Source organism: Phalangium opilio, unplaced genomic scaffold, assembly GCF_054372755.1.
Source record: "Phalangium opilio isolate 3A_F unplaced genomic scaffold, DU_Popi_V2 ptg000011l_1, whole genome shotgun sequence".
NCBI lineage: Eukaryota > Metazoa > Arthropoda > Arachnida > Opiliones > Phalangiidae > Phalangium > Phalangium opilio.
The window spans coordinates 1,394,152-1,420,792 of record NW_028324147.1 but is presented as its reverse complement, the minus strand read 5'-3'; the positions used below and the strand labels follow the sequence as shown (position 1 = coordinate 1,420,792).

Below are 26,641 nucleotides of genomic sequence, written 5' to 3'. Positions count from 1 at the left end.
ATCGAAAAGATATCTTCGATAAAAAGAAAGAAAAATCAAGAAAAGGATAAAAAAAGTCCTATAAAGCGGAAGATGAAAAGATGGGATGGAATCATAGAGAATTATTACACGAGGAGTTTTTCTCTCTAGAGATAGATAAGTAGATAGAAAAGTCGACATAATCTTCGTGGCACTAAGGTTAAAGTTTCCACTCCTATGGTATTTATTCTCTATGGATGGAGGCTCAAGAGCATCAATGTAGGATCATAGAGAATTATTACAACTGGGGGTTTTCTCTCTTGTTTTAATTCTCTCTCTAGTGTTAGTTGTATAGAAAACACGATGTAATCTTCATAGAACTAAGGTTGAAGTTTCCACTCCTATAGTATAAATAGTATAGTATAAATTCTTCTCTCTGGATGGAAGCTCAAGAGCATCAATATGAAATCATAGAGAATTATTTCGAGTTTAGTTTTTTCCTCCCTTGAGATAGTTACATAGAAAACGCAACATGTAATTTTCAAGGCACTACCAAGGTTAAAGTTTCACTCCTACGGTATTTATTCTTTGTGGATGGAAGCGCGAGAGCTTTGGAGCTGGCTTTGGGATCAAAGATGATACGAAAGATGCCAGGGATAAATTGAGAAGAAAAAGGGATGGAAAAAATGAGTCGACTACTGACTCTAGGGGATGAAAGAAGAAGAAGTGGGGATCAGATGGAAGAAGTGCTAGTCGTAATAAGAGGATTGGAGAAGACCAAGATGACCCCCTTCCCCTTCACTCTTCATTCTGACAGATTTTATTGAGATCAGCTAAAAGAAAGAAAGAACGAAATAGGAATGGAATATCTTACGGATTTCCTCTTGTAGGTACTCGAGAAATATTTCCAAGTTATTTACATGATACAAGTCGTTGCGGTTACATCCTTAAATTCAATTGCTGGGAAAGGATTAGCTTTTTATTTTCCGAGTGGATGGATGATTTTTGGATTTATTTTTCTTTGATCCTTCCTTAAGAAGCCCTAGATGAAGAGATAAGATAGAATCGATTGTTAAATTTTGGATATCGATACAATTTTGTTTTTCCCGAGTAGAATTTAAAAGATATTTAAATTTGATGTGACATAATATATTTTGAGGAAAAACCCTCAAACTTCAGTTGTTATATAGATCTATTCCATCAGAAGGCGACACAGTTGTGACGTAACAAAAGATTATTGTCTAGTTAAAATTAATTTAAATGAAACTCCAAAAGCGTTAAAATAAATTGAAGAACACTATATTTAGTCGACGCTGCGATGATGAATTGATGGGGTAAGTCGATATACATTGCAAAAAAACGATACGTCAAAAACCCGAGGCACCGTCACAACCCTCAACAAAGGGTCCTGGGTTTTTCTTAAAGGGGGCATTTCCTTCCATTCAGAAATATAGACCCGGTGGGGGGGAATAGAAAATGCCCCTTCGCAACCTTCCAGTCTGTCTCTGAATGGGGAGGGATAAAGAACCGCTTACGTATTCAACCCCCAACACCCCAAACACCCCCCCCCCTGTATATATTTGAATAGGACTGGCTGGCTTGCTTTGCTGGGGTGTTTGGGAAAAACCCTCTGTACCATGCATGCATGCAAAGGCTTATGCTTATGCTTAAGTTAGCTAACTTTCCATTTTTAAAAAGATGTTTTCCAAGGCAGTGAAATATATATGTATGTTCCCCAGCACCCCTAGATCATGGTGGTTCCTATTGAAAAAGAGAGATCTTAGATTTAGGGGCCAGGGGGACTCAATCAATAAGAAAATATAATATACAGGATTGTGGTGTAACTTAGGCGGTGAAAGATTGCCTTGGCCAAGAGGTTTTGGGTTTCAGCCGCCAATGTAAGATTTTATCACAAAATATTGGTTGGGGGAAATTACAATCCATATTTTTAGTCAAAAAAAAATTTAAAATTGTATTCCTATATTTATATAATTTACTAAATTTAATTCCGTTATTCGGAATTTTTCTTTGAAATTATAATATTTAAGCGCCTTAATTATAATTAATTATCCAACAAATTCCATTACTTTAATTAATTAATTAATTACTTCGTTTTGGTCATTTTCTCTTTGAAGTATTAAGCATGCAATTTTTCTTTCCTAAATCAGAGTTTCATAAAGACTATATATAAATATGATAAGCTCATTTATATACAGAATACAGTACCGGGGGTTATTCTGGCTTTAAGTTATTCAACGTTTGAAAAGGGGACGGTTTTTTTTTTTTTTTCACTTGTTATGAAAAATGTTCTGTCCAGACAAAAGACCCTTACATCGTCTAGTCTAGCCGTTGTCTATCTTTTAGCTGGACGTGGACGTTGGACCGGACTTTCTTAACGATATTTTTAAACATAACCCGAAATAAAACAAGACGGTCAAGCAAAGTCATGAAATAATTCTTTACTGGCCATTTGTTGTTATGTCATTGAAACTTCAAAGGCTTAGCTTGAAGCGGGGGTATCACTGACGTGAGCTTAGACGTTTTTACGCTTCGTTGATGAACCAAACCGAACCGAACCGCGACAGCTTGCTAACGCGGTACATTTTTTAAAGTGCAAAAAGATCAAGGTCTATTTTTGGGATCATGTCATGGGGGTTTTGTACAGCTTGTACCGAAACTAAAATTACACCAACTAACTTATACCTTCAAAAGGAGGTCTGGGTCGATTGGGCCCCGCCTAGATGCTTCTGCCTGAGTTGGCAAAAAAAATAAAAATAAAAGTGGTATGGGGTTATAATCCCGGATTTGTAATACATACTCTTTACTTTTGCACACGCGTTTCACTTCCCCTTTAAAAGATTAAAGAGTAAATATATACGGAGCCACAAATTAGGACCGGAAGTGATCAATTCCCTCTTGGGTTCCTTCCTTCCTCCCCAACCCGCCTGGTGGCAAGTGACAAACAAGATATCAGAGAGGGTACAACTGGGACGAAGTATAAGTCACTGTGAATTCTTAATTAAAAGAAACACTGTGTTACAATTAATGCATGAGAAATCGAATCTTTAATTAAGATTTGTTTTAAAGGGAGAGGGACGGTTTGGGTAGGTTACCCCTTACAGGGTTGCCATAGGTCAAAAAGCTATCACGAGTTACTGGCAACTCTGATAATGCGCGGTTAAATTTAAGAAACGGTTAGAGGAAATTTCTCAAGCCCCTATTCTTCGGTTTTTGTAAAAACTTCAGGGAAAACTTGGGGTGTCGTACCCCTCGGAATATGACGTCCCGTATCATGAACGGTCAGTAAATTAAGACGCTAAGACCCTGACATTTTTAATCATTAAAATAAAAACCCCGTCGCGTAAGAGGCGATCCCTTCCTTCCTTATCCTATTCCATGTCAATTTGCAAGGACAACTCTTAATCCCAATGAAGGTTTTACATGGCGTATTAATCCGCTATTACTTTATACGCGGTGCAAATCGATCTTGTAATAATAATAATCTCAAACACATATGGGGGGGGGGTAAAAAAGGCGCCAAGATAACGAGAAGAGGCCTAAAAATCCTGGGGAAAACCCTTGGAAGATGACTGAAATCCAGTATAGTATAGTAGAGCGCATGCAGACTGTAACATTTGGTCCATCGATTAAATTTGGTTGGGTCTACGCCCGCTATACGCCTACACGCCAAGGCTTAAGACGGGGGGGCCTTGACTTTGTCGTAACTATGGATGGCGTGTATGGGGTGCGGTACCACTATCGAGAAGCCATTAGAGACGGAAGGTAGTCCAAAGTAGCCTTTGACTTTATTGGTTTTAATCTACTGGACAAAGAAGACCTCTAAAAATTAATCAATACAGATTAAAGGTTTGATAATGAACTAGTGACCCCGAGGTCGATCAGATTAAATATATTAGAATTATCTTTAATCCTACTTTATTTATTACTCGATGACAAAAGTTTGCTATTGTAAGAGAACACGTGTTTTCAGGTTTTGGCGCCAAATTGTACTAAATTCGCGCGCTAACCCTTAAGTTAGGCTTAAGAATCGCAGTCCGCGTGCGAAAGAAGCTCGTGCAAAAATTAGCGAAAATGAAAATGTAATTTGTACGAAAGTCGCCTTGGGAATTATCTTGCTTAGGACATACGTATGTAAGCACACATTGGGTAATTAGTTGTCTCTTTCTAAGCATCTTTCTGTAAAAACGGAAGCAGTCAGCGAATTTATCCCAAGGCTTAATAGGGTCCCAGAGTAGAGGATAGTATAGTTGGGGGGGAGGGGGATGACACACCCACACAAAGCCTTAATTAGCAACGTGAATTATGTTTCAGGGTTCATACGTTAAACGTAGGAAAACCTGACATTTCCAGGAACTGCTTTAGATGAAGCAAATTTCCCCGAGTTTTCCCCGAATTTCTAGTCAACATTTCCGGGATTTCCAGGTTTGGTTTGAACCCCTTGTTTTCAAAATAAGATGTGGAAACTTTGAGATAGATTTAAGTCTAGAATTACATTTGCGACAGGTTAAGAGAAAATCTGGAAAAGATTTAACTTACAACTTATAAAATATTCTTAAATATAAATTGTTAACATTGGCAACTTTTAGCTTAAATTCTAAAAAGGTTTTGGGAAAATCGCATGATTATAATCAGGGAATTTGTATCCAAAACCTTTTTGGCAACTTTAGTACTAGTCTAGAACTCTGTTAACAATTACAATTTGTCATACTTATTGTAAATAGTGTTACTTTGTGTTGGAATTTATGGATCTGGATGCTACAACCCGGGAGGAAGGGGGGGGGGGTGGTATGAATGAAAGTTCTTGTATCTTCAAGGGAGGTATTTCCTCTTCAGGACAGAGATTTTTCTCAGATTTTTCCGGTTTAAACGATTCTTAAAGAAAGGTCAGATATTTTTTGAGGAATTCCTTTTGTGAACGACGCGATTCTTTGCCAAAATCTCTGACGGCTTTTCTTACTTAACCCGGGTGGTCCAGCGTTTTGGGGTCCATGATCCTATAGAGAATTGGGTGTGGTAAAAACCCCTTAACGGAAGGACACGACCGACCCCTTTTATTCAAATCTCTTTGAGATTACCACAAAGTTGAAGCCATTTCTCTCTATTGGGTTATTAACACAGTGAAATTGGGTTATATTGAACCCTCAAGATGAGATGAACTCGTGAAAAATTTCCTTTCTTTTCGGACCTTGAAAACCCCGAGGAAAAGTCGTAAAAGGCTTACTAAGAAAGGCGGCTTTCTAAACAATGGTTTTCAAAAGATTTCTTAGATAACAATCTGGAATTTTTTTTTTCTTGTCTGCGTTTTCGTTATTTTACTATGTTCTTGTTTTAAAGGGATAATGACACTGAAACTGAAATATCGTTTCTTTAGGTTTTATAAACCTCTTTGATTTTATTTTAAGTTAAGCCTAAAACCGAACCGAACCAAACTAAAACGTTTCATTATTCCTTTTGATTATTCGCAACTTTATATACTGTATATGTTTTATTTTGCCGCCCATATTTGGTGGAAAACATGGTCGAGAACAAAATGATAAAGTCGTCGTAAAGCTTGGCGTTTGAGAGGCATAAAGCAGCTCCCCCTCCTCCTCCCAGCTCATCTTTTCCCCGCTCCTCAAACCCTAAACGAAGATATGATCCCTCCGCATTTCATAACGCTGTACTTGAACGACGAACCCCTCCTCCTCACGTTGTACCACCGAGTCACTCATAAACAACACAGCAGCGCGCGTGTACGTACGCTAGGCTACACTTCCTCCTCTTCTTCTACTACGTCAAAATAGCGCGCCAATTTCTCTCCCGCCTTTTTCAACTGCAATGAAAATATAATCCATGAATAGAAAGTCCCACTCTTTATTATTTGACGCAATCAGAGACTTAAGATTCGAAAATGACTTTGTGTATGTATATCCAGGGTTGCCGCAGTACCTTGAAAATCTGGATATCCTGGAAAAGTCCATCCAGAATTTTAAAATTGAACTTTAACCTCGCTTTAGAGTTGCTCGTAGCTCAGGTTTTAACTGAAGCGAACAGAATGCTACAAGCTTTACAGTATGTCTGGCAACACTTGTATCTTCAGAGTTGCTAGTAATTTGTGAGAGCAGCACTTGTATCTTCAGAGTTGCTAGTAATTTGTGAGAGCAGCTCAGGTTTGAACTGAATTGAACAAAATACTTCAGTCTGTTTGGCAACACTTGTATCTATAAATGTACTGTTGAAGAAACTGCTAAGAAAAAAGAGCCACATGAACCGGAAATAGATACAGTTGGTAATATTTCTATTCCTTGTCTTTTCTGACTGAGGCAGCGCGTTCTGAAGCTTCCGTTCAAGCTTCCCTCTTTGTGCCTCTTCTCTTTCTCGGCTCTGCTCTGCTCGGGGCAGAAATGGGGCAGTCCAAGGCCCCTCCTCGAGTCCTCGTGCACGCTAAGAGGAGCTGGAGCTGGAGCTGGGGAGAAGAAGGGAGCTAGTTGCAGCGTGCGCGGACTGCTGTCAAGCGGCGGCGAATTCTAGACTAGAAAGTGCAAGAACCGGGGCAATACGCGTTCCGCAAACGGTCCGTCCGTCCTCGAAATTCGCTCCCCGGTCTTCTCTCTCCTATATTGTTCTTTCCTTTCCTTTTTGGTAACAATTCTAGTGACTGTGTTTTCTGCTCTGACTGACTGACATCTCTCTATCTCTTTCTCTCGCTCGCTCGTTGGCTTTTTATTGCCACAATAAAGTTACCAAAGAACGGTTCAGTTTTGTGTCGTTCGTGTCCGTTTAATACTAAATTGCCACGGAAAGATATTTATTTGTTGCCGAAGCAAGTATTAATTCGAAATTGTTTCCGTTTTTGTGTTTGTGACTCTTGTGTCTGTGTCTGTGCCACTTTTAGAGTGTGAAATTTTGAAAATTACTTTTTCTGGATTATTTGGGATTGTTTGCTCTTGATCGTATCGAATTGAGTGACTTCATTATGAAATCAAAACAAAGTAATTTTTATTATTTTTATGGATTTTTTTATTTAGGTTTTTGAGTTGTTTTTTTTATGGAATATTTCAATGGATTTTCATTGTAAACTCATGGAATTCATATATTTAGTAAATTATTGCATACGTTTTTAATTAAGTCCTTTAAAATAATACGTTCTAAAATGCCTTAAATCCGTATCAATGAAATTTCATTGAAATTATATCTTATTAAATACATTTTTAATCAATTTCAATAAGATATGATAATCAATTTCAAACTTAATCAATTCCAACCGAAAAATAAAAAACATAATTAACTTTCTATGAACATTTATCAAATTAGTATTTATTTATTTATTTCGAACTGAGTAATTTAAAGTAAACGTTTATTTATTTGTTTACTTATGTGGGAAACTCGACCGTGCCAAAATGTCTCATCCAATCCAATATCCATCCCTACAATATCCGCTTGTGTCTAAATCTAATAATTCAATATAATATTCCCAGCAATCATTATAACTTAAATAAACTCGTTGCAACTCGATCCCCTACAGAGGAGGGGCTACTCACTCACTCGACGTAATCCTTCTACTCACCAGGCATACCTTTAGTACGCTAGGCTAGCTCTCTACCCCCTTGACAATAATTAAACCTAACTCTAGTAATCGGTGTATTGGGAATTGAAGTGGTTAGTCCCTCGATTTCGTCTGGTTCAGTTTAGCCCATATTATTAACCCAATTTGGTTCCATAACCAGTGGACTGTCCACGCTATCATTATAATTTCCCTAGAAGCCCCGAAAAGTGGATATGGGGCTAAATTAAAATGGACTATCAATTAATATAGATATAGTATCGTAACGAGGTTCGGGTTCATCTGCTAATTTGAAAACCATATAAATATTTATTCCTAAATTCAACTTAAACATACGTTTTAATTAACGCGGTATTAATCATATATTTAAATAAATTTGGAATAATATAAATGGCATATAGGCCTAGGAGAATGAATTCCTGTTACCATGGCAACGTATTGGTGTTTTTTTTTACCAGCGCGTGTCTCGTGAATTGAAATTGATATTGGGAATTTGGCGCGTTTTGAGATTAATTTCACGTGATTACTGAGGTAGAAAACTCCTAAAAAATTCACTTTTTTTCCTAGTCCTCTATAGAATGACAAAGTCCGTGGTTTTTTTTACTCATACGCCTTGTGTTAGTGGCCAATTATCGTATATTTTATATTTTCCTGCCATTGATAGCAGTTTCCTCCTTGTCGCCCTGCCGTAAATAAGGAAGTTGTCGTTTGAGAGAGAGATGAACAAACCCGAGGAAGATGCGTCTTATTATTATTATTATTATTGAAAGCACCGGTGGCGCATCCGACCGACTCCCGCCAAAATCAAGTTTCCCGCTATTTTCTATAAACGTCACACGCGCTAGTCTAAGCCTATTGTTAAAAATTTAACGAGGGCTTTTCAGTTTTGAAGTGGATGCACGATTTATTATTATCTTCGATGGAAAAAAAATGGAATTTGAAACTCCCTCGTATCTTTTATTATTAGAATAATCTAGAAATTTGATTCCGATAGAGTAATGGCGGCTCTTATGTTCGTTTATGGTTGGTTCTACGGGATGGTAACATCGGGTGTCAACCTCGCTTTTTAATTATGAAGTGTTTAAAAAAATATTTCAAAACATTCCACTCATTTTTAAAGGAATATTTTTAGGAAATAATTTTGATCTTGTCGTACGATTTATTTCAAGCCACTCAAAGACTATCTCCTTTATAATTTATCGCAATGTATGCTAGCTAAATAATTCCATAGTTGTTGAGGGGCTTGTAACGAACTCAATATAGCTTCCATCCTAATGCTCAAAGTCCAATCTTACTAATTAAATTTTAATATTGTCACTGAGTGACTTGGACGGACTAAAATAGCTTATTACGAAAGCACCTTCTCAAGGGAAGTTTTCCAAGCCGCTTAAAGAGTAATGGAGAGCCGACGTTTCGAAATTAATTAGAAATCTAAATCCTTTGTTGATTTTAATTGAAAATTCGACACAAACACGTATTGGAAATCCATGGAAATCCTTTAGTTGAAAACATGGCGACACAATAACTAACCCCCCCCCCCTTTTGTAATTGAAATTGGATAGGTCAAAGTTCAGAACTGTACAGATTTTTCTCTTCTCTTCTTTATTCAGTTTGTCTGTAAAGTCTAAAAGTAGAATTTTCTTTTTAAATTCGCAAACTGAATAGAAGTTGCTTGTTCAATTGCAAAGGTCAATTTTGACATGGATCTTATGTAGAGGACTGGAAAACTGGATACAAACAAAGGATTAATCGTTAGGATTATTTCTAGTATATCAAGGTCATACTAAATATAATTTCATAACTTTATCTCTGTATTGTTTGTTTTGCAAGAAGGGGGAAGTAAATGAAATTAATGTATCCCCCTAAGCTCTCTACATAATTCTGCACTGTATGCGAAAGAAAATTACTTCCTGTCCTCTTTAGAACTATAAAGTCCATGCGTGGTTTTGCGCAGGCATCTTCTCGCTGCTGTTATATTATAACCCTTTTCCATTGGAGAAAGAGAGAGAAGCTCGGTTGCCATGGCAACCTGATTTTGGGTGAAGAGAGAGGGAGAGAGAGAGGTGGGTGCGCTAACGACCTCCGAAGGTTATTCGCGTTCCCTTCCCAGAGTGATTCCCTGTCGATTCCTTATTCTCCTAAACGGTTACCTTCGTTACCAACCATAGTCGCCTAAGCTAAGCCTCGGCCGGCTATGTTTGGCTTATTCCTCCTTTACCACCTATGCGAGCCTTTGTGTATTTGCTTTGGTTTTGTACCCTACGCCGACTGAATGATAATTACGTATCTATTTGAACGTTGCTCTAGTTAGGGACGGGTTTACGGGTTTTGACATTTGTTTGATATGATTATCGGTGGGGTTATCATATTTGCATGCTTGTGTTGGCAGTTGGGTTGCGTGTTAATAGAGAATAGACATTGGTGATGGGGTACGTCCCCCCCCCCGTGTTATCTTCCATCCCAATTTGCGTTTGTATTTGACTTTCCGGTATTTGCGTCATTCTTGTTGTGTGCATCCACTAAGGGGGCTAGAGAAATTTCCTCCCCTCTTTCTTAACTTATAACCGTGTTTCAAGGTTGCCAAAAATTTGTTAATAGAACAACACCTGCAGGTTTGGAACTGCTTTGCGCGTTTTTCAGGTAACTACTGTCCTTTCTGTGATTTGAATACGGTGAACATCTGATTATAATGACAAAAAAAAATTAAAACTGAATCGAACTTCCACTCCTCTACTTTACATTCTCTATCGGCAAAATTTATTTTATTCGTTGCTTAAATTCACTTTCCGAACTTTGTTAATACTTTCCAAGTATTGGGTTGCCATTTTATCCCCTTTCTTTATTGAAAAGAAGTGTCGAATTGGTGTTAGATATAAATAGACCTAAGAATAGAATGGTGGGTATTTTTGAAAAGAGAAACCTTTCCTTACCTTGAACAGCTGAGAACGAACGCTTTGGTTTTCCCCTAGCATATTCATTCATTCGTTATTCACGGTGGGTTTTCTGAGCGAGAAAAGGGGCGGAAGAGTCGCTCGTTGAACGTCGTTGGTCTTTGGTTGACCAGTTTTCATTTTACCGTCGTCTTGAACAGATCGGGATAACGCTTGCTTCTCGTTACAAAATTAATTAACTTAAAAACTTAAATGTAGCGAGTGAATGATTTAACACCAGTGTATGTAATTTATTTATTTAAGTGAAGTTCGGAGTGTAGAATGTATTCTCAAAGAGTTATTGTGGTTTACAGAACAGTAGTAGCTCAATCGGTATGTACAGCTTTCCTTCACCTTCCCTTGACCCTTACCCGTAATAGAACACCTTTGTTTTTATTGTAAAACCATCCAGTAATTTTTGAGCGACCTGAGAAAAAAAGTATAAATTTTACGAGGTCAGTTATTTCAAGCCATTTTATTAGTTTTTTTTAGTGGTACGGATTTTGGGGTTTAAATACCCCGTTAGCTTTATGGTACTCCGTAGAATCGTTAAATCATTTTCAGTTTTTTGCGCTAAATGGTCCGGTCGGTCAGTAAGATATGGTCAATGGTACGTGTTACCCCGAACGTCGTATACTGTATATCTCTTTATAGATCTTTTAGTGTGTAGGAACCATTTAGGGGGGACCCCCGTCGTTAAAATGAAAGCCACCGCGATCTCATCTGAACCAAATATCTCGATTACACCCCCGTGCAACGCCTACCTACAAAACTAGGTTAGTGAAAGAAAGTTAGTTCGCCTGGTTAACTGATAAGTCATGAAAGAAAGAGTCGAGTTTCTATTATTATGAAAGGTCATAGGTCAGATATAATAATTAAAAGTTGTCGAGTTATTTTAAGCAACCCTAATATTAATGGGGTCAAAGTGTAGAAATATATTTTGTGTCCAAATCGCCCTCATTCAGTATTAAATCTTAGAACAGATGGAGAGGAGAAACTACATCCTTGTCTCCATCTTTATCCCCCAAATCCTTCATCTTGAGCTTCCGTTTTTTTGCATCCTCTAGTTAAACACTGTTAGGTAACACTAGGCTTTATTTAATAATATGCCTAATCCGTTAAAACAATATCGACTAACAGATGTGAAACTTCCTTCTCTCTCCATCTTTATCCCCTAAATCCTTGATCTTGAGCTTCCCGCGGGGAAACCTTTTTAGCATCCTCTAGTAAATAAAATCTTCCAAGTACTTGGTGGTATTATTTAAGAATGTGACTAAGGCTGTTGATAACTTGTAAATACTTGTAGCGTACGGGGGTGCTATGCTATGTACTTATAACGTCTTTTAGCCAAGTAATACCAAAAGCCGTGGCGGCGGCCCTTTTTTCCAACAAATAACGGAACGGTTTAGTTTGGCTAAGATCCAGAAAAAAGCTGCTCCGTATTTTTGGCTTCAATCCTTAAGAAAATCGATGAAATGCGATAGAGAATATCAGGATGGAAGAGGAGTAGAAACACCACCATAGTTTTGTTTTTGATAATCTAATCTTTACGTATATCGTTTTCCGTGCTTATTTCTTGGAAGTCTCGCTTACTTCTCGTGTGTATGATTCTCTCTGCTTATAGTGATGATTTTCCAACATCCAAAAACGTCAATTTCACGATTTTTTTTTTTTTTTTGGCAGTGGAGAGGGGGAAATCGTTTCGAATTATTTCTCTCCATTTCAACGGCGGTGATTTATTTCGATACCTGCGTTATTACGTTACAAGTAGCAACCCTGCAAATTTAATTAAGTTTATATATCATATTGCATCTTATTGCGCGCTATGTATCGCCTCTTTAGTTAAAAGCCCAAATAATGGGATACTAAAATGTGATAGAAACCACTTGACGAATTAAAAAGACTTATTTAAATATATATTTATTTTCGAGGCCTTCTACACGTGTTTGCAAAACAGGGTGACGTATTTCCGGTTATAATTCGTAGAAACCAGTACCCACCTGGATTCTAGTTAATACCTCTTCTACCAAACGTTTGCTCTTGAGCTTCCCACTCTCCATCTTCTTAAGTCGGAGCAGGTATTAAGCCGAACTAGGGCTAAATCCTTATGGTTTTAAGGGAATGATGAATGGTTCAATAGAAGCAATTATTAGTGACTGTATTAATTGAGATCGATCCCCGCCCGCGCTGCAGTATGGGCGTGCCCAATTTAAATTCGGAATCAAAGCCCCCCGCATCTCCCAATAGTTCAATATCTCATCCCTTAATTATACATTTCCAGGAAATTCTTGGAGTGTTTACGAATATTATTTTAGTGCCTCTCGCCTCTAATTAAGAGATTAATTTAATTGATTTTCTTAACCCTAAGCATTCTGTATTTCAGCCAATTAGTAATTCAAGTGGGTGTAGTAGGTAATAGCGTAAGTTCATAAGATATGTTGCATAAGTTTGTCACTCGTTACTGAGAGCATTCGTGGAACACTTATTTTGAGCAATAATTATTTTTTAATAGCATTAATAATATGTAGGCAAGAAGTTATATCAGTATCTCTGAGATACTAGATATAACTTCTTGATGTAGGTATAGCGTTGCAAAACTTAATTAGTGTTTTGTCTAATTAGACGTAAATATCAAAAGGATGTGAATTGATTAAAAAAAGTATCTTTCTTCGCTCACTCACGTTTCAAAGTTTTAAACTTTGCGCGGTTTTATTTGAATAAAATATGCGTGAAAACGTAAGGGGGGAGCAGATGTTTCTGGAGTATAGATGCGGAATCAAGGCGAAAGTTTTTTTTTATTTTCTTAAATATGCAAATTGGTAGCAGTCGTGAAATGGTACGTCAAACTCGCAGGGATGATGTTAGGATAGGATTTTGTTTGCTTTGAATTCAGAAAAGGGTTGTGGATTTATTAAAGACGTGTTTTATTCATCAAATATTTGTTCTTTTTAAGTTTTGCTAGACGAAAAATTACATTGTTATAAATAATGTTTTTTTTATTATTATATTTTTTTAAATTTAAACATTCTGTTATATTTTTTTCTGTTTTCACCTTGACATTTTATAGACTTTACGTTTTAACGTAAATATACAAACAGACTTAGAATGGTCGGAATAGTACATATGGAAACAGGCATTTATCTTCATTCCAAGACTGATGATATACTCCTTGGCATCTACGCCATTAAAGTTTCTCTTTTTGGTTTTCTCCCGGGATACACGGTCTATTTTTGGCCTATTTCTGTTAAGGCGCGACTAGATTCTAGGCAAGGAACCTAGAGTTCTTGTATATCTTCGGTACACGTTTATCTTGACCAGCTCTTGAAGATCCGGAGGCGGGCGGGGAGGGGGCGGCACTCGTTTTTCCCCCTGACCTTTTCGTGTTGACCCCTTGGGATTACATTTTCCGTCTTCAACTATAAAATGGTTCTTTCTCCGTGGACTACTTTAAGAATGTACCACGGATAAAGGTATAAGCGGTACTTCGTTTAACTTTGTATTTGGTACATTTTCCTGTTGAAACAGTTACCGTTAAGTGTTACTGCATTCCGCTTGAAGTATCACCGTCTAGAAATAGATCTTTCGTTTATATTTACAGCTCGCAAAGGCTTAGTACGGATACGGTTCCATTTGACTAACCTTGAAATTAAATTTCCACGACTGTTTGAGTTTTGTTTCCTCGGTGTTTTTTTAATTATAAATAGTAATGATTATAATAAGAAAAGGCTCGAGTTTAATAAACGATTGTCCTTGGGTGACGTTGTACTTGAAGGAAGGATAGTTAGTTTTAAGTGTGAAATTACCCCGTATTATTTATTTATATCCAGGGCTCTCTTTTGTTTTAAAAATAATTTAGGGGTATCTCTTAATTTTCTTCCCGTTTTTAAATAACTCAAAAATTGGTGTGGCATTTAGGAAATAAATTATAAAGATAAATAATTGTTTTGCCAAGGCTTAGGATGGTTGCTTTGAAATTAATTTCGCACCACTTTCTTCTATTTCTAGGCTTAGATAATTAACCGTTAAGACTTAATGGTTTTGGAATCATTTAGGCTTAATGATTCAAACTTGATTGTTTGCTAAGCCTAGGCTTTGTAGTTAAGCCTAATGTTTTTCAAACTTGTAAAATTGCTGAAATAAATTGCAATTCTGATTTGACAAAATAATAACAAAACTCTCCAAACAAACTCGCTCTTAGTTATCTATTTCTCAAAAGTTGGGAAACCGATATTTATTTTTTATTTTCTGTAAAGATTTCAGCAAATAAACGGACGGGGATTTATTGTTGTTTTGAAAAGATTCGAGATCTTGTTAGAGTTAGGGTCAAGAACTGCTTGGTGTAGAGAGGATGAGTGGTTATAGATGTCCAGAGAGATACCCAGGGAACTCTAACAACTGGTCAATAGAAACATTCCCTTGCCAGGAAACTCGGATTGGTTGGTTGGTAGATATTAGATAAATGGATGAGAAAAATTCCTGGCGAAATCACGTATCTTTACCCATATCCCCTTAAACAATTACTTCGTTTTTGCGCTTCAAATAACACTATCTTCTTGGCCTGGCATTTCTCGAGATTATCGAAAGGATGTAACTTGATGGATACGGCGGTGAAAGGTGAATACAAACAAAGGCGGTTGAAAGGTATATTTAGTATCATACTCCCTGCCCTTATCTGTATTATCTTTTCATCTTGATACGTAAGGATTGGGTTATACCAACCATTCTGTAATAGATACTATCATTTTTCACACTCTTTGGGATCGACCTTTCTTTCTTCTTCAATATCTCTAAAAAGCATTCTACGACTTGTAAAAAGAACGTTTGAAAAGAAAGAAAATCAAAGGGAAAGCATCACGTATGTTAGAACGATTTAATACCAACTGAAAAAGAACCAAAAAATTACTAGCTTCAGAAACTCTTTGTTTTTTAGATGAATTCGTAATGTTTTTGCATCTCTTTCTGGGCTGGGTATATTTTACGTGCGATGGACACAAAATTTATGGTGTTTCCTCGGAACGTCGAGTTTTGAACACATTTTGGGGTAATAATTCTTTGGGATAGATTTTGATATGGTGCCAATGTGTGTTGGGTGAGAGAGAGAGAGAAGCAGGCAGGCTCGCGTTACTACCGAGCGTATTTCAAAAGAAAATTGCGTGATCCTTTTTTTAGGTGACACGCTATCGGCTTCCGCAGCAGCGTGGTGGCGCCACGAAGGGTCAGTCCCGAAATTGATTTTTTGCCCTAAAACATTCTTTGTACGTGTTTGTGTGTATTTTAAGTAGAAGTAACAGAATGTGGACATAGCGAGTGCTACCTTAATATTGTATGATAAGAAAATATTAAAATCGACCCCGTACTGGCGTCCTGCAGTTCATTTCAAAAGTTCTCGGTGGTGGGACATGATACCAGTTTAATTACTTAAGAACTGCGCCGTCCTTTTATCCCCGAAAAGACAAGTACACCCTAGCGTCTCAAGTATATCTTTCCACTAGTGGCCCTGCACTCACTCTGTATGATGTGTAAGAAGGGAATTTCCAGAGATATACCAACAACCATCCACTCTTTATAAATGGTCTCCTTGACTCACCCTGACAATTGTTTTTCTGCTTCGTAAGATTCCTGTTCATCTTACTCAAGTTGTAGAAGTAACAAACGAGGCTAAGCCTTGGCCAGGGAAAGGAGGCGTGGTGTACCGCCCTAGTTCAATTAGTTTCTCCCCAATTTCAAGTACATTGAAGTTAACCCTAACCCTTTTCTAGGTTAACCCAGCCTTTCGTTTTATTAGTTTCAATTTTCTAAACGCTAAACAGCCGGAAGTCAACGTAAACATGAAAAATGACCTTCCATTTCAACTGCGGGGTTCTGTAAAGGTTAAACGTATGGCTGTATAAGTTGAGTGACTAATGATTGTGGATTTCTAAGGGTGGGACAAACTCATTAGAGTTAAGGGGCTGATGAGGTTGGTTTTTCTTCCCTGCAATGCACGCGACCGTGACGTCATTTCCTTCCACACCCCGTTTTCTTTTTAACTAAAGGGTCAAGAAAATGGTTGACCTTTAAGTAAGCAAGTGGAAGGAGCCTCGAGTGATCATTAAGAGTCAGTCTATAAATAAAGTGATAGTGAATGATAAGTTAGTTAACTTGTTTCAATGGAGTTCAGTTTCTCTTCACTCTCGATTTTTAATGAGGATGAATTCGGCTCGTTAGTCCGCTTAAGAACTTGACGTGTTTTTTATTCATTAAGAAATTTTCTTTCCTAAAGATTATGGTGAATTTTTTCAATTGTAACCAGAATATGAAGTTAACTGTTGAAAATTGAATTCATAAAGTACCTTAATCTCAATCTCAAAGTAGTTCAATATTCCTATGATATTTTATCCAATTCGTGAGGACAATTTAGTTAATGGATTTTTAACTGTCTCCTGATTAATTAACTTTTTTTTTTTTTAATTTTTGGGTGGGAGAGTTGCTTCCTTAATTTTGATAAGACATTGATTGCCTTTTCTTCCCACGGGGACCTACAAACCACTTTTTTGTAATTAATTTATCACGTAGAAGCTAGGCTAATTATGGAGAATGTTTAGCGTTTATTTGATTTAGTTATATTTGAATTGTTAATTATATATGTGTATTACCGATTAATATGCTAATGATTTTTTTGTTTTTGTTTGTATTACGCAGGGTATAGACAATGTGGTTTCGGGCAATAGGCGGCCTGGCGACAAATTGGCAATTGCCGCTCCAAGAATCGACAGTTATAGATTCTCCAGGGCCAATTTGGAAGGTAAGCTTAACCTTAATTTTATTATCTTAGTCCCCATTGCTGCTTAAAATGCTGCCAGATAAGGAATAATTAACATAATTGAAATTATGATAATTAGTACGGATCCGTATTAATATTAATTAGGGGTAAATAAAGGTAACCGTAGTGGAAAAAATTAATTTCATTAGCTTCTGTTGTCTTGAATTTAATATTTAACGATCTCGTGCAGGCGCGCGCGCGAAACATTGATTGCGTTAGGTCTAAATTTCCAATTAGGCTTAGCAAGTTGTGTTTTCTCGAAGCTTTGTTTCTCAGTTATTGTTTTGGTTGTAAGCGAGCGTTGCGTTTTGATATTAAGTTACTTAAGAGGACTCGTATTCTATTCGCGGTTGACAGACAGCCAAGATGTTGATTTGGACGCCATTTTGGGCGAGTTGTGTGCCTTAGAGAACCAATTCGATCGTGAAATGCATCGAGGGCACGCTCGTAGCGCCAGCGCCCACGCGCCGACCTTAGAAGGTTTGTTACCCCAGTCTCTTCAGCAACAGTCCGGTATCGGACACAACAACCCATCGGCCAATCAGCGTTTCTCATCTTCCTCGTCAGTCGGCGTCTTCCCGACCAATTCCTCCGGAAGTGGGGGTCCTGGCTCGGTGACGCCGGGAAGCGGAAGCGGCGGACATATCCCTCCTGGACCGGGCAGGTACCCGGGACACAGTCGTTCCAGTTCGGGGGGCACGCGCCCCAAGTTTGAAATTGGCGGCTTACACACTGACGTCGATAATGAAGATGGTTCCTCCATTTTGATGGGAGGCGGTGGAAAACGAACGGACAGTCCGGACAATGATTCCGCCTTTTCGGATAATGTCTCCATGTTGTCCTCCGAGTCCTCCGCCTCTTCTGGCGGGGGGAACAACGCCGGGGGTCGAATTGACCCCAATTCTAGTCAACTTCATCATCACAACTCCATTTCGTCGAAGAGCAGTTGCGTCTCATTGGCTACTTCCCCGACACAGGTAAGGAATATCCCCCCAACTTGATTGGTCACTTTTAATTATTGTTCGTTATACCCGCTTGCGTACAGCGATATTTTAAATGAATTGAAGTAACTCTGCGTTTAAATAATCTTCCAAGTTTCACAAATAATTCCATCCATGTTGTGAAACCTCGAAGTTTTGTTTAATCTTTCAACGTGTTTAATAAAGAATTAAACTATTAACAACCTTAAATGACCCCTCTCCCCTACGTTTAACAACGAGCTCGAGTCAAGGTTAATGTACAGATCACGTGCTTCCGCCCAAAGATTTATATATATACTACTGACTTTTGTCTCTCCTAGCACTACCCCGCTTTTTTTGGCACAAAATCTTTCTTTCGCACTTCTTGTTTAATTTTAACGTAGATTTGTGGCGTTTAAAAATAAAAATCATTTGCCCTAATCATCTTCATAATCATTAACGAGAATAATTTCAAAAATATTAATTAGCTTAAAGGCGTATAGAAATTGCAGAAAGTGTCCATCCCGATTGGCTCTTTTCTGGGGAGAGAAATTAATAAAAGATAATTATTTAATGTTAAAGTAGATTGGTTTCTAGCCAAAGAAACAATAGAGATGATACTGGGCACTACAGCTCTAATCTCCTCAGTGATATCTCGGTTTCTGTCATTTCTATACGCCATTGTACTTAGTGGTAGTAGGTAGATAAGGGGGTGCTTGTGGAATCTTTCTGTTGGTGGTTAGTTCACATAGATATGTATTAGTCCGCACGAGATGCTGATTGTGACGTTTGATCCTCGACGGCGGTGGGGGCGGTGCAGGGATGAAAGATGAAGATGAAAATGGCTGCATGTGTGTATCTTTATTTGTTCTCCTCGTTTAGCTTCTGGACCAAATCAACCGTAGGCTTCACGCTATCCAAATCGAGGTTGAGAAGGATAAAACCTCCCTCGTAAGTCATTCGCCTCTCTCTCTTCTTCTCTCTGGTATCACATACTCTCTCTCTCTTCCCTCTCTCATTCTATCATTCATCACTCTTCTATCTTCTCATCATCATTCTAGCTCCTACATCTCTATCGTCATCTTCTCATCCTTTGCCTCTCTCTACTCTACTGTAGGCCTTTGTAGAATTATTAGAAACGTGAATTGATTTGATATAATCAGAAAACAATGGAAAGGAGAAACTTGGGGCGGGGAGGTCACCTTCTTGGGTTATTTGCCTGGCGCCAAGAAGCACCGTTAGAGGGCTAGCCTCCCGCCTGGTCTATTATTGAGATGTTTCTGATTGTATCGAAGAATAGTTAATCCTCAAATTATTTTTCTTGGTTATTCCTAGCACTTGTGGATGTCGTTTATTAGCGTATTTTCTTCTCACTTTCATCTCTCTCTCTCTTCCTCCTGTTAAATAAAATAACTCTTGAAATAAATCAAACATTGGTTAAAAAAATAACCAAAATCCTACATTCTTATTTAAATATTTAAGGGAAAATATTTCTTTTTTGTTTTTTTATCCTGAAAAAACAACACGTGGTTTGTTATTTTTGTCTCTTTCTACCTTTTTGTGAAATCGCGCGCCCTCAAAACTATTGTTCACTGCTCCTTGTCACGAATTATAATGGTGTGTCAGGCTGAGCAAGCGGCTCGGATCAAAGCGGAAAAGATTAAGATTGCCTTGGAGAAAATCAAGGAGGCCAGCATTAAGAAGGTATCGCGGCCTGTTCTGACCTCCTCCCCCCTCACCTCCTTCTTGACCTTTTTGACCCTTAACTAATAAGGGGTCAAGAATACACGTACGATTATAAGTTAAAATGAAAACCGTACTTGTATCTGACACCTAAAAAACTACGTTTTAATCATTTATTTTAACCAATTCTCTCCACAATTATTATTAACAGAAAAAAAATTTAATTAATAGATTTTTAGTTGTTGTTGTTTATTTATGATGGCCTAATTTCGCTTGAAGCTCGTTTATTTTTAATAAATAATTTTTGTTTGTTTTGGTGCCGCTTTAGTCGTCGTTGTTTACCTATTTTTTATCCTAGATGTTTATTGTTTATTTATTATTTTGGTAGGAATTGCGGAATTGTTATTTATCGAGTTTTTGTTATTTTTTGGGTTTTATTTAGCTCTTCATCAAGGCTTTCAGCGCCGATCACAGTGCTAAAAGTCTAATGGTTGACGAGAGGATGTCCGTCGGTCTAGTATGCCGATTATTGGCTGATAAGAATCACGTGGCTATGGATCCCAAATGGGCCGTTGTTGAACTTATACCCGAGCTTTATATGGGTAAGAAAACCGCTCCATTTCTCCATACTAAAATGTTCCTGGGGATCGTTAGGATTTTTCTAGTATATCAAGGTCATTTAATTTTAAATAGCTTTTTATTGGCCTATCACACCCTCTAACCTTAAGACATTCCACAGTTATTGTCTGCAATGTGAAATTCAATTTGTTTCTTATTAAAACGAGTTTTTAACAAATTCTTTTTATGTCCATTTTTGGTACAAATAGAAAGAATTTACGAAGACCATGAATTATTAGTGGAAAATCTCCTTTTATGGACGAGGGATTCTTGTAACAAATTGCTTTTCTTGGAACGCGATGAAAAATACGATCTCTTCAACAACCCCGAGGTAATTTCTTGTTTGTTTTATATCTTTCTTATTTTGTTTGTTTTTGGTTTTTCTCTCTCTCACTCTCTCTGGAGTCGGTTTGAGATCCGTGGTTATTGCTTTGAATCGCACACCCGTTTCGCGTTTGCGCTCGCTCGGCCCTCTCCTTTAGCAGCCTTTTATTGATTTTAAAAGTTTTATTTCTTACTTACGAATAGGGGTTGGTATTAAAACGGTTGACCCATATTTCCCTAAGGGTACCAAAGAAAAACATATCAATTATTTATGAAATATTTATGGGCCTTACGCTTTGTTCTCTGGGATAGATGCCTATGGGATAAAGCGAGTAGAGTAACTTAGGCGTCTAATGCATAGTTTTCAGACTAGGAGGACTGATACCATTTACACTGCAGGAGGCCAGGCTACTTGGTATTGCACTTTTATCCCCAAGTACCCCGGCCTTCTGCAGTGTAAATGCAGTATCAGTCCTCCTAGCCTGAAAACTGTGTATATACAAAAGCGTGTTCTTCCTATTCACTGCCCGATCGATACATCGATTCTATAAACTGATCACGTGGCATTATCAATAGTTAAAAGCGCGCTGAATTTAAAAATTCATAGAATAAAGGCTTAACGAATTAAAATTTAAATTAATTTTGCTAGGATTATTTGCTGGGGTGCAATTCTTCCGAATGTGGAGCTGATCTAGATGATGATGGAAAAATAACTCTGCTTGAGGTGTGTTTTACTTTGTTTAATTTGAATATTGTTTTTGTAAATTTTTTAGTCTTGACCTAATAGCTTTTACTTAAATTAGTCCTACCAAAGAAAACGAGTATTATTGAATTAACGTTTTTCTGTAAAATAATGGCCTGTTTTTTGCGTGTTATTTTTGGGGGGATTTTGAACTTTGAACTTGATTCGCGGCGGAATGGATGGCTTGGCTATTTTTGTTGTTTTAATTATCTTTTAATTACAAATGATATTGATTATAATTTTCAGGAATTTTTCTCGATTTCGGGCGTTGGTGTTCCGGAAGTTGAAGGTCCGTTGTATTTAAAAAGCGACGGTAAAAAGGCCTGGAAGAAGTATTTCTTCGTCTTAAGGGCATCTGGACTTTATTATTCGCCAAAAGGAAAGTCCAAGTTTTCCAAAGATTTGATTTGTTTAACGACGTTCGAAATGAATAATGTCTACGGAGGACTTGGTTGGAAGAAAAAGTACAAGGCGCCAACTGATTTTGGTTTCGCTATTAAGGTACTATACTTAGTACCCATCAATTCTAGGCCTAGTTATTTTTTAATAAAATTTGATTTATTATGCGTGACTTAAATTATAATTATTATTTTTCTGTTATTTTTAAATTTCGCAGCATCCCCAAATTCAAACGAAGTCTTCCAAGTACATTAAGTACCTTTGCGCCGAGGATGATAAGACCCTGAGACAGTGGGTCATGGGAATCAGAATCGCGAAGGTATTGTCTAGATTTGAACCATTAAAAATGTCCTAACGCGTTTACAAAGTTAAATTTGTCAAAACTATGGTGTGTTAGAGAAATGAGCGAGGTATTTAAACACTGGAGTTATTGTATTTTTTCAGTATGGACGTCAGTTGAAGGACAATTACGACACCTTAATGCGGGACATTGAGGAGGAAGACTTGGATACTTTGGCGCACGCTCGTAGTTTCTCCATTTGTTCCATGGCCAAAACGTTACAGGTCAGTCCTGATGGGTCTAACGGTGGTAGCCCCGAGAGTCCGAGTGACGCGGGGGGCCCTGGAGAAAGGAAGAACTCGGTCATCAGCAATCCAATCAGTCCAGGACATCACGGACGTCGCAAAGACTCGGACGGTGACAGCAATAGAAGCTCCAATTCCACTCCAACGCCAACGTCTACCTTAGACCAAAGTAGTCATTACAGACGGGAGAGTTCCGTGGGCCGACAGGATTCGGTTCGATCTAGCGCTAGTTCAAGTTCAGGGTGTCTGTCCGAGAGATCCAGTTCGGGAACGCCCACTGCTGAACAGATAGCGTTTGACGCCGATTTTCCAGTCGGGACCATTAAGAGGAAACCTAGTATGACGCCAAAAATACCCTTGACGAGTACCACTCGTAATATCGCTAAGCAATCCGAGGACTGTTTGACCGGTAATGTGCGATCCAGTCCTGAATCGGGACTGAGAAGTCCAACTGAACCTTTGTCTCCTACTAATGGACGTATGGAGAATGGCAGTGGGGGGAATACCATCTACGGGAACTTGGGAACAGTCGGGCGTAACGCTGGTGGTAAATTCACCCTACGTCGATCGCAAACTGATGATAAGATACACGTCAACGGGTTCAACTTCAAGAATAATAAAACGTCGGCTTCATCTTCCCCTCAACATACTATGGTGCAATTTCAGCAAGTTCATCAACAGCTTAAACAGGCTCAATTGCAACGCAATCAGCAACAACAGAATCTCTATGATTCGTTACCGAGAGATCAAATTCAACCCGATACTGTTGGAGCCAGGAGAGAGAATTTGACGCGTTCTCAGTCGCATTCCGAACACGCGTCATCGAGTTACCAGTCGGATTCGGAGACCGAATTCCCCTTACCTCCTCCACCACCCGAATTGGCCACAGCCACGCCCATCGTGTCTGAGAACGAGGACTTTATGCCTCCTCCTCCCCCTGAGGCGTTCAAAGGAAGCACCCTCAGTTTGGATTCCATCAGTTCTCTACCGCCACCCCCGCCGCCGCTCAATTTAGATAACGAACAAAGCTGGCCGAGTACGTCCAGTTTGAACTCTTTACCCCCGCCGCCCTCGCCCTTGGTTCAGTCGCCCACGAAACAGTCGGATTCGCGGGCTTCCACGCCGGAAGCTCCGCCCATGCCCTCCAGTCCCGTGAAAGTCTCCCCGACGGTGCCGCCAAAGCCCAGCGTTCGTTTTCGTCGGATGTCCGAAACGGACGCGGTCACGGCGCCACCCTTTTTGGCCGAGCTTAAGAGTGCGGGTCTCAATGGACTATCCCCGCCACATACACTGAGAAAAGGTAAATGGAGAAAAATGAGCGCCGATCCAGCCGCGATTACTTGTTACGGAACGGCGCCTCGCTCCCCACATTCGTCGCAATCCAGCTCGGGTTCCTCGTCAAAGTCATCTTCATCTTCGACACTGTCTCCCAGTAACTCGCTCTCGCCCCAAAGAAAGCCCGAATACTGGATGAATTCCAACGGAGGACCCGCGTCTCCGATTGGATCCCCGCAACAAACACCGCCGGCCATACCTCAACACCAGGGATTCCATTATCAACAACAGCAGTTACAGGCCAGGCAATTTCAGCAACAACAACAAAATTATCAACAATATCAGCAACAATACGGCGGCGTCGATTACGACCCTTATTCCACGGTGGCCACCATGACGAAACCCCAACCTCAATCTCAACAGCCATCGCATTATCAAAAACCCTCGCCTCCGAGAAGGAGCGAGATGACGAAATTGTCCAATAATGGCGCCGTCATGGGCGGTGTACGCCGTTCTTCGAGTCAAGGGGCGCCGGACGCTTCCTTTTACCCGTGCGCCAATTCGCAACCCGGACCACCACCCGGTCCTATCCCGCCCCCGCCCGAGGAATTCCTTAAAGACCTTCAAAGGGTCATGGATAAGAAATGGAAAGTCGCCCAACAACTCTCCATCGATTTGACATCTTCCCCTAATGAAATTCTGGGTTTTCGAGACCCGTGTTACCGAGCGCCCGTTGACGGAGTTACTTCCCCACAACCTAGTCCTTCTCACCACCACCGTCAAGCGGCGGCGCAGGCGGCACCACCCACCCCCGTTTCGCCGCAACCCTCCTCCTCCTCGTCGTCGATTGTCAACGCTAATTACGAAAACGTTTACGGTATTGATTACGGTTACGCGACGAACAACGAGTGCGCGGTTGCTGCAGCCGCGGCCGTCGCCTCCGCTGCCGCTGGTTCGAACAGCCGGAGATTGTCGCGCGTCAGCCCCGAGGACATTGGACGAACTTTCGTCATTTCTCGTAAAAAGGCCCCTCCCCCGCCACCCAAAAGAAGCGAAACCACGCAGCTGACCAGGCGGTAACGCGCGCCCCAAGCCAAATACTAATTTATTCACACATACTATTATTATTATAATAACGCGCGCGCACCTTTTTCCTTCCGCTTTGCATTATGGGTACGTCGTCTTTAGTTTGAAAAAATTGACGCCGTTTTTAAAAGAGGGGGACACCACAACATTCTAATGTCTTGGTCGTAAATTCATTTCAAATTGATTAGGCTTAGCTTTTTATAATATAAGTCCGTAATTAATACCCCGTAATAAATTTTGAAATTTATTACGGGTTATTATTATATACTTAAGTCTCTTCTGTTAAATAGATTTGACAGATTGTGATAGCTCTTATTAATTAGATTAATTAAGGTAAACTTTCCGGCTTCTAATTACTAATTACGCGTTGTCTAAAAAATAAATAAAAACTAGCATACTCCAAGCTAAAATGCCAAATAACATCTATCGTTTTTAATGTAAATATAATTTTTTTTTCCCGAATTTTTCGTCAGAATTCAGAATCACACACACAAACAAACACGCTAACGCGTTCTCTATATATATAAATGTTTCGTTTTATCGTTTAATTAATATTAATTGCTATAGACTAATCAGTAATCAGGATTTTCATTTAATATTAATTATAATTAAGTATTAATGAAAATATTAGTTCTTTTTTTTTGGGATCAAAATACACCACGCGAAATACTTCTTTAATTTATTTTTAAATAAACGTCGAGAATTTGAATTGAATTTATAAATTTCTTTACGAGTTGATTGGGAAATTAAATTTAAATTACCCTAATTAGTTTTAGTTTTAGTTAGTTTTAAATGAGGTAGGTGATAAAATAAAGTTTCATCTATCGGAGGAGATATAAACCAAAAAAAAAATTTATGAAACAATAATACTTTAGAGAAATAGAGAAAAAACTTAAACAAAATTAGGAAAATAACATGAATTTTTTACATTTTGTAGAAGATTTGACTTTGAAAAAAAAACGTAGAAAATTAAATAAGTAGAATTGTAGCTAAATTAATTAATTTCGGTTTAGTTTTAAAAAAACCTCCCATACATAGTAGGAAAAATACTACCCTACATAAACCTAACCCTAACCAAAACACCGGTACATTTTTCAAACCATTTTTGAATCAAAATTATATGGATTTGAAAATATGAATTAAAAAATACCCCTGTGTAAAGATTATAAAAAAAAATCGTATTGAAAAAACAAACTTAATTATTATGTTAAGAAATACAAAGTGTTTTTAATCTAATATTAATTAAGAGAGAGCCAGCGAGAAAGTTAATTGAAAGTAGAATCGCGAATTTTTGGATTACTTGACCCCGCCCCCCTTTCCCCCCGAGTAGTTGTTGATATACGGTGAAGTATAAGAATTTCTACACACCTAATTTTAGGATTTAAAAAAGTGTTGGTCAAAATATCAAACTTTGATGACGAGGCTGAATCTGTTATTAAAATTAATTATGAGAAGTAAGATATAGGTAATCGCTAAAAAAGGCTTAATTAATTAAAATGGAACGAGAGGTTTCATTGAAAAACGAAAATGATTGGATTGTATAATATAAACCTGTTAAGAATAAAAAATGAAAAAGAAAAAAAAATGATGGTTTATCCAAATATTAACCTCTGACCTAATCACGTGTTTTACCAAATGGCTTTGTTTTTTGGGGGGTTCTCAAAACATAAGTAGAAGCATAAGTTCATCATGATCATGAATCGCTTGTCGTTCTCT

At 38.4% G+C, this 26,641-nt stretch overlaps 1 protein-coding gene across 9 annotated transcripts in view; it reads left to right on the top strand.

The window, feature by feature from the left end:
- The window catches only part of pico (ras-associated and pleckstrin homology domains-containing protein pico), a 126,485-nt gene extending 99,975 nt beyond the window's left edge, over positions 1-26,510 (top strand). For 4 of the 9 annotated variants that reach the window (XM_089857738.1, XM_089857735.1, XM_089857740.1 and 1 more), the window contains 10 exons: positions 17,134-17,236; positions 17,612-18,231; positions 19,096-19,164; positions 19,840-19,917; positions 20,339-20,498; positions 20,724-20,845; positions 21,488-21,562; positions 21,827-22,081; positions 22,197-22,298; positions 22,424-26,510. In XM_089857738.1, coding sequence (XP_089713864.1) covers positions 17,134-17,236; positions 17,612-18,231; positions 19,096-19,164; positions 19,840-19,917; positions 20,339-20,498; positions 20,724-20,845; positions 21,488-21,562; positions 21,827-22,081; positions 22,197-22,298; positions 22,424-24,919 — 4,080 coding nt within the window. In that variant the 3' untranslated portion in view covers positions 24,920-26,510. Of the gene's footprint in view, positions 1-6,438; positions 6,782-6,814; positions 6,951-10,719; positions 10,786-17,133; positions 17,237-17,611; positions 18,232-19,095; positions 19,165-19,839; positions 19,918-20,338; positions 20,499-20,723; positions 20,846-21,487; positions 21,563-21,826; positions 22,082-22,196; positions 22,299-22,423 lie in introns of those variants that run through there. The other 5 variants (XM_089857743.1, XM_089857742.1, XM_089857741.1 and 2 more) reach the window with 5 other exon arrangements.
- The last annotated feature ends 131 nt before the right edge of the window (positions 26,511-26,641 follow it).